This window comes from Mastigoproctus giganteus, chromosome 7 (genome assembly GCF_048544385.1).
Source record: "Mastigoproctus giganteus isolate SK-2022 chromosome 7, ASM4854438v1, whole genome shotgun sequence".
NCBI lineage: Eukaryota > Metazoa > Arthropoda > Arachnida > Uropygi > Thelyphonidae > Mastigoproctus > Mastigoproctus giganteus.
In genome coordinates, this window is record NC_143581.1 from 73,896,036 (window position 1) to 73,910,879 (window position 14,844).

General features: G+C 37.4%; 1 protein-coding gene across 1 annotated transcript in view; it reads left to right on the forward strand.

The window, feature by feature from the left end:
* The window catches only part of LOC150082997 (uncharacterized), a 173,366-nt gene that overhangs the window by 123,060 nt on the left and 35,462 nt on the right, over positions 1-14,844 (forward strand). Inside the window, exons 4-5 of the mRNA XM_090376968.1 lie at positions 3,152-3,240; positions 8,416-8,486. Of these exons, the coding sequence (XP_090233094.1) occupies positions 3,152-3,240; positions 8,416-8,486 (160 nt within the window). The remainder of the gene's footprint in view (positions 1-3,151; positions 3,241-8,415; positions 8,487-14,844) is intronic.

Consider the following 14,844-nt stretch of genomic DNA (forward strand, 5'->3'; position numbering starts at 1 on the left):
ATTCTAATAGAAGCAGTGCAAGAATCTCTCTCACCTCTGCCAGTGGCTACTGTCAATCTATTGGTCTTTGTCTCCCCCCAAGCTAGCAGTTTTCCGACCCACCTAACACTGCCTCGATAGCATCAGCAAATATTCTTGCACCCTTTCTATTTAAGTGTATCCCATCCCTGTAGAGCATAGCACTAAATCATCAGCATATGCTATTTTATTGCAAATTTGACTTTCTTTTAGTAACTATTGGTCTAAAACAGAATTCCGGAGGAGAAGCCCAAGGAATGAGCCTTGTGGGCATCCTCTGGAAATTAATTTTGAAAATACCAAATGTTGTGAGATGACTTTTATCTGCCTATTTGAAAAATAAGATCTAATAACCTGATATAGTAAATCATCACATTCTGCCTCTCGAAGTGACTTGAGGGCGCTCTCCCACCAGAGTATATCGAAAGCGCCCTCAAAGTCGATAAAAATCAAAGTCGATGACATCTTCAGTGGGGAGCCTTTCTTAAAGTCGAATTGTGAATTTGAAATCATATTACTTGTAGCCAAAACCTTCTGCATCCTAGGCGCTAATAATCTCTTATAAAGCTTCCCAAGATTTCCTAGAAGGGATATAGAGCTATATGCCTAGGGATCCGTTGCCAATTTTCCAGGCTTTCTGAGCACCTTTAATAACGCAATCGTCCAAAAAATTTGGAAAAGTCCCCTCTAATAGACATTTGTTGAATACAATCAACAATATATGAGAAAATGTTGCTGAAACCTTTTGATTGCCACATTTTCAATTAAGTCCATTCCAGGACATTTTGACAGATTAATTTTAGAAATTGCAAGTGCAAGTTCATCTAGACTAAATAGTTCCATGTCATTTGATCCCTTGTAAGGTCCATTAACGAACCTTATCTGAGCTTGTTCCGTTGTGTCTTGCTCTGGGTGATCATAGGGAAGTCTCTCTATAATAGCTTCAACCGTGGAGGGCCAATCAGTAGTCAGACTTCCGTTAGAGTAAACAGAACTATATCTCAGGCGTTACAAGTTTTTCACGACAAATTTTGTATATTAATCCCCATGTATCAGAATTATCTGTATGGAACACTAGCTTCTGCCACGAGGACCTTTTGGTTTCTGCAATAGCTTAAAAATATTCCTTACGTAATTGACAATAGACTTCTTTTAGTCGTCTAACCTCTGTTTCTGTTAAGTATCTGTGCCTCTGGAAATCCTTCCTTGCATCTATAACCCTTCTCAAAACAGATAACTGGGGATTCCATCATGGGGTGGAGCCAGGTCTCCTAACTTTCCTTTTAATAGATTCAGTCAAAGCTCTGTAAAGAGTGTTTTGGACAAAGTAAGCATATTCTATTGCAGATAAACTGTTCAATTGTGCAATTTTATCATCTGAAAATTCTTGTTGCAAGACTTGCTTAAATTTGGTCCAGTTCGTGGTTCTGATAGAGAAGCGGTTTAAATCCTGAAGGTGACCTGAAGAACCTCCATCCCTCTCATTTAATGCTAAATCAAAAGTGATCGCTATTATATACATCCGGGCAGACCATCCAGTTTTCTACATGCTGCGACAAGCATGGAGAGGAAAGGTAAGGTCTATGTTAGACCGTCCGTGAACATTCCAAAAGGTCGTTGGCACGTTGGGAAGATTATGCACATTCTAATGGTTAGTCAATATAAATTCTTCAAACACAGAACCTCTAGCGTCGTTACGTTCGCTAAACCAAAGTTGAGATTTTGTGTTGGGGTCAATTGAAACAAATATATTTGCACTAGGAAAAGTGCTTAAAATTACTTCCAAAAAATGCATTGATACCACAATATTATCATTTGGAGCGCAATATTAAGAAACCATGTAGAAGTCTAAAAATTGAGTAGAAATATGGATGCAGGTAGAAAAAGATGCACAAAAACGAGACATGACTGTTACAGTTAGAGCTCCATTAAATGCAATGGCGGTTTTTGGCTGTTTGGATTCACATGCAACGATTCTAGCTACTAACGGGTATCCAACAACGTGATATAATTTATCCGTTTGTCTATACATCGAGTAGGGATCCTGAATAGCCAAAATATCTACTCTATCCTTCAAACATGAAGCTCTCGATTCACCTGCAACGCAACGTGAACGTTGCGTGTTCACCTGCATTATTTTTAGGAAGTTCTTGTTGGTAGATCTATTGTAATTTAGATAGTTTATTTGTGTATTATTCATCAACAATTTTCAGTCTTTTAATAATAATGATTTTGAACAATAGTTCAATGAGTACTTTATTGGCATAAAGTTTTAAATCAGATCTCGAGTTTCCATTCACCAAAATGACAATGACATCTGCATACGCAAGTTGTTGCACATTTTAAAATTCAATATCCTAAGCAGCCAGTCATCAAGAACTAGGTTCCAAATCAAGGGACCCAAAATTGATCCTTGGGGGAAACCACCGAAGACAGATCTGTGAATCCTCGTGCTTTTAGTAATGACGGTGACAGTGCGATCAGCAAAGTAGTTTCTAACAAGTTTATAAAGCTGAAGAGAGCAATGATTGGAACGGAGTCTACTGAGGGCGCTTTCCCATCATAAGGTATCAAAAGCACCCTCAAAATCGATAAAGATCGCCATAACGTACTTGGAAGTGGAGTATCAATAAGGTGGTGAAGTTCTAATAAGACGTCTTCGCATCCAAGCCCTTGCCTAAAACCCTATTGAAGAGAGGATGTGGAGCTTGTAGCTCCCTGCAATGTGGTAATTTTATTAGCGATTAGTCTCTCTAACACTTTTCCCAGGTGAGAGAGCAAGGCTTTGGTGCGGTAGGATCTTACATTATCTAGTGGCTTACCCGGTTTATGTAAAATCGTAAGAATGGCGTGTTTCCATGGTTTGGGAAACGTTCCAGTATTTAAGCAGTTGTTGAATGATTTAAGTAGAACTTTGGGCCTTAGGCATAAAATATTTGATAAATATATTATCAATCAGGTCATCGACAGCCCTCGTATATTTCAATGATGAATGAATACTATGCTCTTATTTAGCATTTCTAATTAGCAGCTTAAAATATCATAAATCCAAAAATAAAATTCTGTACCCTTGTTGTGTAGAAATTTTGTAAAAGTACATTTTGCTCTTCAGGACACAATTTTTATCTTACAGGATTTATGGGTTCTATGACGAATGCAAGCGACGATATAGCATAAAACTATGGAAGACATTTACAGATTGCTTCAACTGTTTACCAATCGGTAAGTAAAGGTAAATATATCTCTAACAGTTAAAAACAGTACAGTAGATTCCTGATTACTCGGAGAGGACAGCAGATAAATTTTTGGATAATGGAAAATATAATGCCAACTTTTTTTTTGAAAAACAGGAAAACAATGAGGTTCGCTTTACCCGCCAATTTCGATGTATTTCTAAGCCTCATCTTGTCAGCGTGAGTATCTCCTTTTTGTTCCATGTAGCTGGGTAGAAATTCGTTAAAGCTGACACTTTGGCACCTTTTTCGTGTGCGTAATCGTACAATAATAAAACTGAGGCTACTGAAATAAAAAATGTTCTCTTTATACTCCGGGACAATACGGCACAGTGTGCTGACAAAAATTGGGGATGCAATTTCTCTCCTGTCTCCAACAAGATTACAAAATATGAATAAGCAACATCTGTAACGGATTCCATGAATTTGTTTTTATCATCCCACTAGCTGACTTAAACTTTCTCGGGCTGAAGGACCACCCTTGTGTAATGAAATTTTCACATTCTTAATAACCCAATTCAGTGATACTAAATTCCTATTTTCACTTTAGGTTGATCCCGAAAGTTTGAATTTTGATTCTGCCTATATTAGACGGAATCAAACTTCAGTAATTAAGGAAACATCACCACTTACAATAATCGCTTGCATCAAAATCAGAATTACATGATAATTCAGATAGGCCACAAAAATCCACAACGTCCTACACTATATCAACACGCATCTCGATACCATATAACATTCAGCTCTTACGATATAATGAAAAATTAAGTACACGTAGTAATATTACTAAAAGGGGCTCATTTTTGCTATACTAGAATAAAATAACAAAGATTTGTAAGATGCATATCTTACATGATATTTTTATTAATTTTATTATGAGAATTAAGTCATTGTTTGATGTGAATAAATTCTGGAAATAAAACTAACTTTGGACAACAAGAGTGATCAGGTCGAAAGGCGCTTAGAGGAGCGCTAAGCACATTCATCTTTGTAAGAGAGGCTACAGAGGGAAAGAGGTAAACGTACTGCTGCTCCTGCCCACCTGGCTACGGAGACGCCAATAGGTAAACAATGGATGACCAACCGCAAGGGGGGTGGACAGCTTACCCGAAATAGAGCGGGAGCTGCACTTGAGGAAAATGAATAGAGTAAAAGTGGAGGCAGAAAACAAAGTGACTGATATGAGAGTGATCATTTTAGGAATATAGAGCTATGTTAGGGAGGCAGCAATGATTAGAGTTTTAAAAGTGAAGAAAAAGAGGCCAATATTAAAGTGCATCCATATAAATTTCAAGGACAGTCACTTCTAAAGAGCGTGACTAAAGGGGGTAAGGGGAAATAGATTGCGAGCAGGAATGTTCTCGAAATATCTGAACATAAAACTGTCCTCAGTTTTATACGTAGGTGCCGACCAATCAGAATGGGGTCCAGACAAAAGTAGAGGGTCAGAATCGAATTACAATAAGGATGCTGCTGTAGAAAAATGGAAGATGATTGGACTGAGAGAGAGAGAGAGAGAGAGAGAGAGAGAGAGAGAGAGGATGAGACAGAAAGAGGAAAAGGGCGCGAAAAAGAGAGAGAAAGGGGGCTTTTTTCTTTTGGTGTGGTGGAGAAAGGTTGGTGGACGTGAAATGGTGAAAGGTCAAAGTAAGAAAGTCAGGAGAAGAGAGAAGTAGTAATGAAAAAGTGCTGTGTTTTTTTGAAGGGAGTGTGGGGTAGTGAAGCGTATCTAGTAAGTAATAGTGGGAAGAGTCCACAGGTGAAGGAGTGTTTAAAGAAATACAATTTGTAGAGTGCTGAGACGAGGAGCACCAGAAATCTTTCCTATACAAGGAAAAGGGTGTCCAATAGTAAGAAGAACCACTGTGATAGCCGCATCAAAGAGGAGAATGTCAAGCAAAGGTTGTGCAGAAGCCATTCAAAGAAGACGGCAGATCGTAGGAATCTCTCTATCTAGAAGAAAGATAAAGAAAGGGGAGAGAAAGCAAGAAGAAATGACACAAGTCCTCTGAAAAATTGATAGTTAATCACACAGACATTAGGCAAGGCAGATAGGTGGAGCCTGAGTAACTTAATAAAGGATGGGAATAGATTTACTTAAGTAGTGAGAAAGAGTGAGTGAGAGAGAATATTACCTTTCTGTGACAAAGAGGCATGTGTAGAACTATAAATCTGAAAGTCCTGTCAGGTATAAGGGAGTAAGAATTTAAAGTGTACAATTCACTCTGCATATGTGAACTACGTTGATCTGTGAACCAAAGAAGGTAATGTACCCGAATGTGATGCCCTAGTGTATCCGAGGAAAGTGAGAGTATAATGAAATTGTATGTACACATATGTATACATTTATATATTTATAAGATTAGACTAAGAAACCCTTTCAAGAAATTGGCTAAAAGAGTAGTGAATTATCTGTACAATTATGTATAACTGTCGAGGAGAGTATATACCAGCCACCCTTGTATTTGTATTTCCCTTATAGTTGGCAGGAAGAAGTGTCATTTTATGATTATGACAATTGTGTTTGTAAATTCCATATGATTAATACTGAATAATAAACTTGTTAATGTTAATAAAAATGTCTGATCAATACAGAGAAATACATACAGCTCTACAGTAAACCACTCTAGTATCGTGAACAAGAGGAAGAAAAAGGGAATGAAAAAAAATCCTCATGAACCCGAGTTTTCGGTAAAAGGATAGTAGCGCAGTCAGGTAGCTTGTGGGCCTTGGAGAGAGTGAGGACCCCAGTATTGAATCCAAACTTATCAACAACTACCGAATTGTGGTTCCAAGATAAGCTGGGGTATTGGAAAGCAATAAAATTATGTAGTTAAAGAAATTGAAATAAGTATAACAAAAGAGAAAGGCCTACAGTTTCCACAGATTCTTAATTCAATTTAACCTTAATCATTCCGGGATACTTTTGTTACATAAATTGGTCCGCCTAGGTTAAAATGAGCAGTAAATTAAACTCAACAGAAATTTCTTAACGGATTTTACCTGCTTATATATTATCTAGTTCACAAATCCTAAATTTCGTTTTAATAACCGCCATAGGTTTTTTTTTTTTTTTTTTCAAAACAATCCCATTTATTCGATTCCGTGCAATTTTAAAAAAAACAAAAGTGCACACTACGAATTCGTTTAATGTTTCTGTTGTGATTAATATACAAAGGGTACTAGGAAAGTTTTGCAATACAGCTTTGTTTATTTAATTTTTTCAAAGTAATTTCCTCTACATTCAATACACCTCTCCATCCTCCGAAACCAATCTTTAAACCAGTTCTGCCAAGTTTCACTAGGGAGTAAAGCACACTCGTTGTCCCAAGCCCGTAGAAGGTCCTCATCACTGGAAAACCGCCTCCCTTTTAGCTTCATTTTCACATGCGGGAACAGTGCAAAGTCGCAGGGAGCAAGGTCTGGGCTGTAGGGAGGGTGCTCGAGAAGTTTCAGTCCTGTCGTGGTCAAATATTCAGTGCAGGCTTTGGCGCGGTGAGCTGGAGCATTATCGTGATGGAGGTACCAGGTGTCCATTCTTGACTTTGGCCGCAGGTTCTTCATAGATCCAATGCCTTTAGGCAGGCATTGTTCAGTATACCACTTAGCTGTGACTGTCTTCTGCGCGTCCAAAACGACACGTTCCACAATTCCACTCGATTTGAAAAATACAGCTATCATTTTCTTCTTTACAGATCGGGATTTTCTGACAATTACGGGTGTGTCGTCATCATCAAAGACCCAAACTTTGTTTTGAGCCTTGGTCGGCAGATCGTAATAGTACAGCCAAGTCTCGTCACCTGTCACGATGTTGTTCACATACCGAGATTGTCCCTTATCAAACTTTTTTAACATCTCCCGGCACCAAGTCACACGTCGTGTCATCTGCTCTTCAGTCAGTTGATGCGGCACCCAGAGAGAACAAAGTTTCTTCAAGTGCAAATGATCTTGCAGAATCGAACGAATTGCTGGTGCATTTAGGCCCAAAGTATCCTCTATCTGTTGGTAGGTCACTCGCCTGTTTTCGTCAAGCATTTTCCTCACAGCAGTAATGTTTTCCTCCGTAACTGACGTTTGTGGCCTTCCCGGCCTCTCAGAATCCTCCAGAGTGAAATTTCCCCTTTGGAATTCTCTATACCACCTGAATATCGTTGTACGATGTGGACAATCATCATCTAGTGCAAGAGTCATTTCTTCTAAGCGCTGGTCTATGGTTAAACCACGCACAAAATTATACCGCAAAACTGTCCTTATCTCATTTCGTGACCACGATGCCATCGCAAGCACTTTACACTCTCACTACTAATGAATAACTGAGCCCATCGACTTGGCGCGACGGCTACTATGCACGTATGAACATGTCTCAACATGCAGCAACAAGCAGTTTCCTGTGATTCATTGTTGCGTCATATTGCAAAACATTCCTAGTACCCTTTGTATAAGCAAATAATTCATGATTTAGTAAAATGATAAGAAAAAATTAGCAAAAACCAACTATTTTATGCACAAACATAAAGAACATTTCTGCGCATCCGCCATATGGCCAATTCACTTTTCCAATTAGCATAGGCAACAAATATCCAGTGCTTCAGCTACAATATACGGTACAGGATAACCGACGTGATAATTTTTTTTTGGGGGGGGGGGGATATAATAATAGTAACTGTTGGATTTTTATTGATCTGATTTTAACGAATAAGGGCAGCTCGACAAAAAGGTGCAGATATAAAATTTCATGAAAATCCATCTACTGGAGACAAGTTATTACATGAGGACAGACCGACAAACGGACCGGACAGGACATAGTGAAGGCATACATTACTCCATGTGTACAAATTCGGGTATGATTTACAAAGGACCATATTTTCAAATATAAACAATAACGCTACGAAGCAATTAATAACGGCACACATTTATTCGCTTTCCTGCTGGACTAATAAATTTCTTAATGCATAATGTCTGTTATGAAATAAATTAAAGCTTACCAATTTCGTTCGTTTATTGACATAATAGCAGAACTACTGAACATCTGTTGCGGTCCTATTATGAGTAATTCCAGGGAGTTTTTCCTCGAATTTTTGGTTTTCTGCTTTTCCTATTCTCAACATCTAAATGTATGTATCGCGTTTTCTGATATTAAAGTTATTTCTTTTTCATTTTTTAGCTGCCTTAATAGAGGGCACAATATTATGTATGCACGGAGGCCTTTCCCCAGAACTGACTGACCTTAAACAGGTAGGCTATTTAACTAGACTAGTTCGGAACCAGTTTACTTAGTAATCTTTTAATTAGAAATGTTTAAAATTTTAATTAAGGAAAGTGGTTTATTTCGGAAACAAGTGATTTTTTTATGAAAATCCCAAACACGCAAGGTATCAAAACCTATAATACTCAATACCGTGCGCATGGGTTGAAGGAGAAGGGTATGCTGGAAACTTTGCTCTGGAGACTAATAAGGATTTCACCACTTCAAGCCTCCAATAAACAAAGTGGTGGTATTGCACCGGTTGATGAGAGTCATCTACCACCTAGAATAGATTGTAAATGTTAATTGTGGTAATGCTCTCGTAAGGGGGAAGATAAAAATTAACACCAAGAGTTTGCAGGAAAAAAAAACATTATAAGCCACCATATAAATTTTCAAATAAAATTTCCGTTTATTCTCTAGATACATAATGCATCTAGAGGATAAACAGAGTTTACCGATCACCAGGGGCTCACATCTGGTAAGCATGGGCTTGGCAAACCCAGGGTGCTGAGCTGGATATCACCATTCTTCTCATTCTTGGTGATTCTTTTCTATTCATTCTCTCTCTCTCTCTCTCTCTCTCTCAGGGTAACTCGTGAATTTTTTTTTTTTTTTTTGGCTGGTGCAGCTAAAGCCTCAGGCTTTCTTGCATCATATGGCTAATAATAATAATAATATTCATCGTGACTGCATACATAATGAATTATTAATAGTTACCGGATTTTCAGTGACAGTGGACCGTACATTTTTTGTGGCAGCGTACGGACCCGACCCCGCAACCATCTTAATTGTGGGCAGCGAAAACGGACCACGGCCGGCCCTATTTATGTCGTTACCAGAATAAAAGGCATCATCTTTTTAATTTTTTTTTCTAATTCCTTATTAATGCATATGATTATCCATGATCTAATAATAATCGAGGCTATTAATGGTTATCCTGCTGGGCTTATCAACCGAAATAATGTAAACTCCTATATAAGGCGCAGTCGTACGAATATGAGCCCCCCCTCCTGTTCTGATCTATTTTTTATTTCATTGAAAAAAAATTCGCTGCAAGGATCAAAATGTATGAGGGTGTTTTATTCACATGACGGCAACAGCATACGATTCTAGCTCCACAGGCGTTCGGATTTCAGTAAACAGGCAATAAGTTAGTTAATATAAATAAATAATAAATTAATTAATTTTCTGTTTATACTCCAGAATGACCACGCGGTCAAAGAAGTTCCTCCCTCCTTCATATATAAGCGACCAGATATTTTGGAGTCCAACGCAGGATTCCCTTTTATAACGCGATCGTATTATAAGGAGAATATATGTTTAAGTTACAAAACTTTATTCATTGTTATTTTTTAAATTAATACTATTACTACTAGAAAAAAGGTGGAGGCAAGATATAACAGAAAAATGGCGTGTGGACCCAGTACTCAAGAAAGATGTTTTATTTTATGTGAAAACATCTTTGACGAAAATCAAAACCGTTTAAATTTTTAAAATCGAACAGCTAGAACAGAAGTTATGAACGATGTGATGGTTTATGCTCACGCCCGCTACTTACTCTATTGAAGCAACGTTAGTGACTGAGTTGGCGTCATTTAGAAAGTGATTTCATTTGCGTCATTTCCGTATCGCATTGTCTTCACCAATCAATCTTACTTCAGTCCGAAAAATGTAGTAGGTGCTGCCAAAGACGTTTTCACATCAAAAAAAGGACGCTCAAAAGAGCAAGATTATCCTACTAAAAGCAGGGCATGGGGTTTTCTTGATAATGTTTTTCCGTGGCGCTGTAAATAATTTGTAAAGGTTGCCGACTGAAGCACTATTGTAATATTAGTAATAAACAAAACAAAAAAAAAAAAAAAAAAACTTACTCACGCACTCTCCTGACGCTATAGCTCTTGTATGGCGTTGGCCTCTTTAACAATGTCTGCCCAGTCTTCCCTGCTTCTTACCTTCCAACGCCAGCGACCAAGACACCCATTTTTCTCCGGTTTCTATAAACCAAATCATGAAATCAATTGCCAACAAATCCAGAAACCAGATTCCAATGTTCACAAACGTGCTCAAATCGTACATCGATAGCAACCAACAATTAGTGACCAACACATTAAGAAAAAATCTAAATATTTTTAAATGAATTCAGCAATCCCAATGCTAATGACATTCTTCTTCTTGCTCAGACTACAAACACGGGCATAAATTCAAACTAAGGAAGAATGGATGCAGGACCAGGGGCGTATTCAGGGGTGGGCAGAGGGGAAAAATGTATCCCCTTAACCAAAAATTTTAAAGTAAAGAAAAAGAACGCAGGAGGCGTTCTAAAAAAAAAAAAAAAAAAAAAACTCAAAAGTCTGGTCGCATACCCCCCCCCCCCCACAACGATGATACCTGGACCTGGTCGCCATGCCTCCCCCCTCCCGCTTACGATAATACCTGGATACGCCACTGTGCAGGACAAATGTGCTGAAGTTTGCCTTCTGCCTGCTAGTATTGTTGGAACAAACTTCCAACTGTTGTTGTGGAAGTGGATAATTTGAATAAATTCAAGGAAGATTTGGACATTTTTGGAAGGGATGAATAGGTGATGTGGGTAGAGTTTTAATTTTTTTTTTTTTTTTTTTTTGCGGCTTTATAAACTTGTTCTTGCAGCTTTAAACCTCACAATAACACAAGTACTGAGGTAGAATAAATCAACAAAAAAAGAAAAAATTATCAATTAGAATCAGCATATGGAAATGTTACTTTGTTTAGCCTAAGTGACCTTTCAAGAAAAAGAGTTAAACATATCAAAAGCATATTATAAGAGTTAAAACATTATCTGTAAGAATTTTCAGATTTAAAATACTTCAATACCTGAATAGAAGAGGTCATAATTTGGATAAAAGAAAAATCAAACATCTTTGATTTTTCTTTTAAATAGAAGAGGCAGAAGAAAAACGCATAAACTAAGGGCATTCTTCAATAAAAATCTATGGCGATTAGAACTGTATCTAACTTAAAGTTCAACCTATTAATCAACATAAGTAATTCACATATGGCCGATGCTTTAGGAACTTGAAAATTAAAATTTAACATATGATTATTATCCATAAGGTGCAAGGAAGCGTGAGGCTTATGCTGCACCGGCCAAAAAAAAAAATTCTGAGTTACCCAGAGAGAGAGAGAGAGAGTAGAAAGGAATCCAATAAAGAGAAGAATGATGATATCAAGCTCAGGACCCTGGGTGTGCCAAGCCCATACTCCAGATGTGAGTCCCTGGGGCTAATATGTTCAATTTAATTTTTTGGAGAAGACAGTCAAGTCTAATAGTACTGATCAATAATAGGTTAAGGTGCGGAGCATAGGTAGAAAGTTAAATCTGATTACATGCAAGTAACAGTTTAATTTGAGAAGGCAGTTTTTCTATTATAAAAAATAATAAGCACTTTATCTTCCGAAATAGGAAAATTTACATTTACGTCAAGAATTCGGAATTTTTCTTGACTCCATTCACCGCTTAACAACCAAATTAAGCTCGAGTATGAGCTGAATTAACGTTCCAGAGAATTTGAGCGACACCATATTTTATTCCTTTTAATAAAATTATGATTACAAAATACGATTTTGTTCGAATGTCATAATTTATTATTCCCTTCTGGAGTATTTGTAGTCTACATCTGTTTGCAGCTCACTTAAATCCATTCACCGCTTAACAACCAAATTAAGCTCGAGCTCAATTTGCCACTAGACGCTGGCAAACAGTTAGGGTTGCAATGCATACAGCACACATGTCCATCTTCCTTTACCATAACATTGGGGAATATACCGGAGGAGTTATAGCACAAGAGCAAACTAGGAGGCGATCGATACCGTAAGATCCCCGAGACGGGCGGCAGCAATGACGAGCCGAATATTCTCGAAATCTGTCCACCCTTTTTTCCTCTTCTCTGGTTCTGACTGCAGATATTACTTCCTTCGCAAATGTCACTCCGTTAGGTCTCCCGTCACAGACGTCTCGCACACAGCGTTGGTTTACCTTACGTGCTCTGACCGTCGGTGAAGTGGAACCGGAGATCTTCCGTAATATCTAAACATCCGTATATATTGTCATACATCGTTTCCCATTGAAAGGCAAAAGCTTCCGCTTGAGAAAACATTTTCAACTCGAGGAGGAGTCTGTCCACACCAGATCGCTTTATCAGTTCATATATGGATGTTCTCAGTAGTTGCTCTCTGTTGTTTGCCAATCGTGATAGCAATTTTAATAATATTTTGCCACGATTTATTCAGCCTTCTCTCCCCTGTGTATATATACCTGTACAATCATGTATTTGATTAAGTGAAGTGTTTTATTCGATACTGGTTTACAAAAAAAAAAACGATCTGAGTCAGCGTATATTTTGTTTCATAATGGAAATTTATACTGACTACCAACATTTTGTTGTCAGTCTAGATGAATCTTTCGATTAAATTAAGTTAAACGGAAATCTTCATATATGGTTAATCGATTTATAAAAGTATTAAATTCGATAAACTTTATACGTAAGTAATAATTAGCGATGCGCGAATAAGGAGGGAATATTTTTCTCACGCTCTGAGTATCTCCTAAATGTTTAGTATTCTCCTAAATTCTGAGAATATTCTCTAAAAGATTATTCTTCAGAACTTCCAATTGTTAGCAATAACAAATAAAAGAAAAGGAAACAAAACAAATTTTGGAATTTATTCTATTATTTCTATAAATTTAAACCGTCTTAATTCCTGTAACATCATTAAATTAAATAATTACATCAATACTAAAATTCTTATCACAGCTGATTAAAACGTCAGATTTTTAAATAAAATAAAATAAATCAAACTGAACTAATGAACAAATTTTACAGCATAAAATCGAAAAAGTTTTTTAAAAAGCATATAATTTCCGATAGAAATAAATCATAAGCAAGAACTGCTTTCAATTTATAATGCTTACTGGGATAAGCATGCTTCTTCATTCATATTGCCTCCTTAGCCAAGTGGGCAGGAGCAGCAGTGCGCAGCACACGCTTCTTGATTAGATTCGGGGTTCGAGCCCGTGACCACCAAATACGAAGGATACGGAAAGGTCAGGGAATGACCACCGCATATCCCCGGAGTAATATGGCCTTAGTTGCTAATGCTCCTAAAAACCAAATAACAACAACAATCATTCATATATTAGCAATGTTACTTATTTAAAAAAAAAAATTCTCAGTAATGAACAAATTAATTCACAAATCAAGGGATATTAGTTTGTTGACTACTGTACATATTGATGATACACGCTGTCATTCACAACATTCTTATATACAGAGGCACAGGTGCTTATGAAACACTATTTGGGAATGAATAGTGCTGCTGTGTAATGCAGCATTATGGAGAAAATTGCCTGCAATGTTTTGCAAGAATTGTTTCCTCTTATGCAATGCACAATTTTTCTGACATGTGAGTCTAATATTAAAGCATTTTAGCATTTATTCCGTAATTTTGTATCTTCAAATATTAAGTAAAGTTTTCCAAGTAATGAACTCTTCTAAATTCCAAGAAAACAAAGTGTGAAGTACTTTGAAAAATTCTTCAAAGAGTATATTATTTAACCGAAAGCTAACTTTCTTTCTATAATTTCAATATTCTAGAGACCAGCCAGAGAATGATGGGCAGCTTGGCTGGTCTCTGCCAAGGGGAATCTATACTGATACAGTATTTTCACTAAATACCATTAATATTTTCTCTATGTTCAATCAGTTTTCTTGTAATGCAAGAAAAACTGGCTGAAAGTTCTATTCTGAAATCAGTGCTGCATTCTATGTACAGGTACTTTAAGGACAATTCAAGCACATTTCTCGGGGGTGAGACCTCAATTTCCGCAATGCAACAAGAACCAGCTGAGAAAGTCAGCTGGGTCTTGTCACATAACAATGCCTCCACCCATTTTGCAGTTGTGAAGACATTTACATTGCAACATACACATCAATCGTTCACCCTACTCTTCCTATCCAGCACCAACAGACTTCTTCCCCTTTCTCAAGGTGAAACTGACCTCAAAGGAAAGAGATCTCAGGACGCTGAGCACATGAAGAAAAACATAACCACTGAACTGAACATCATCTCTTTGCATTCCTTCGCTGATACTTTACAGAAACTTTTAGAATGGTGTAATAAGTGCATTCAATTTATTTATTTCGTATGATATGATAAATACACGAAGGAACCAGTTTTTTCTTGCTTCCTTCGTGTATCGTGGTCGGAATATCCAACCAACCGGTTAGTTCAGCACCATTGTGATATCCAGCCCGAGGCGGGAATCGAACCCGCGACCTTTGGGTTGCCAGGCAGGCACTTTACCTA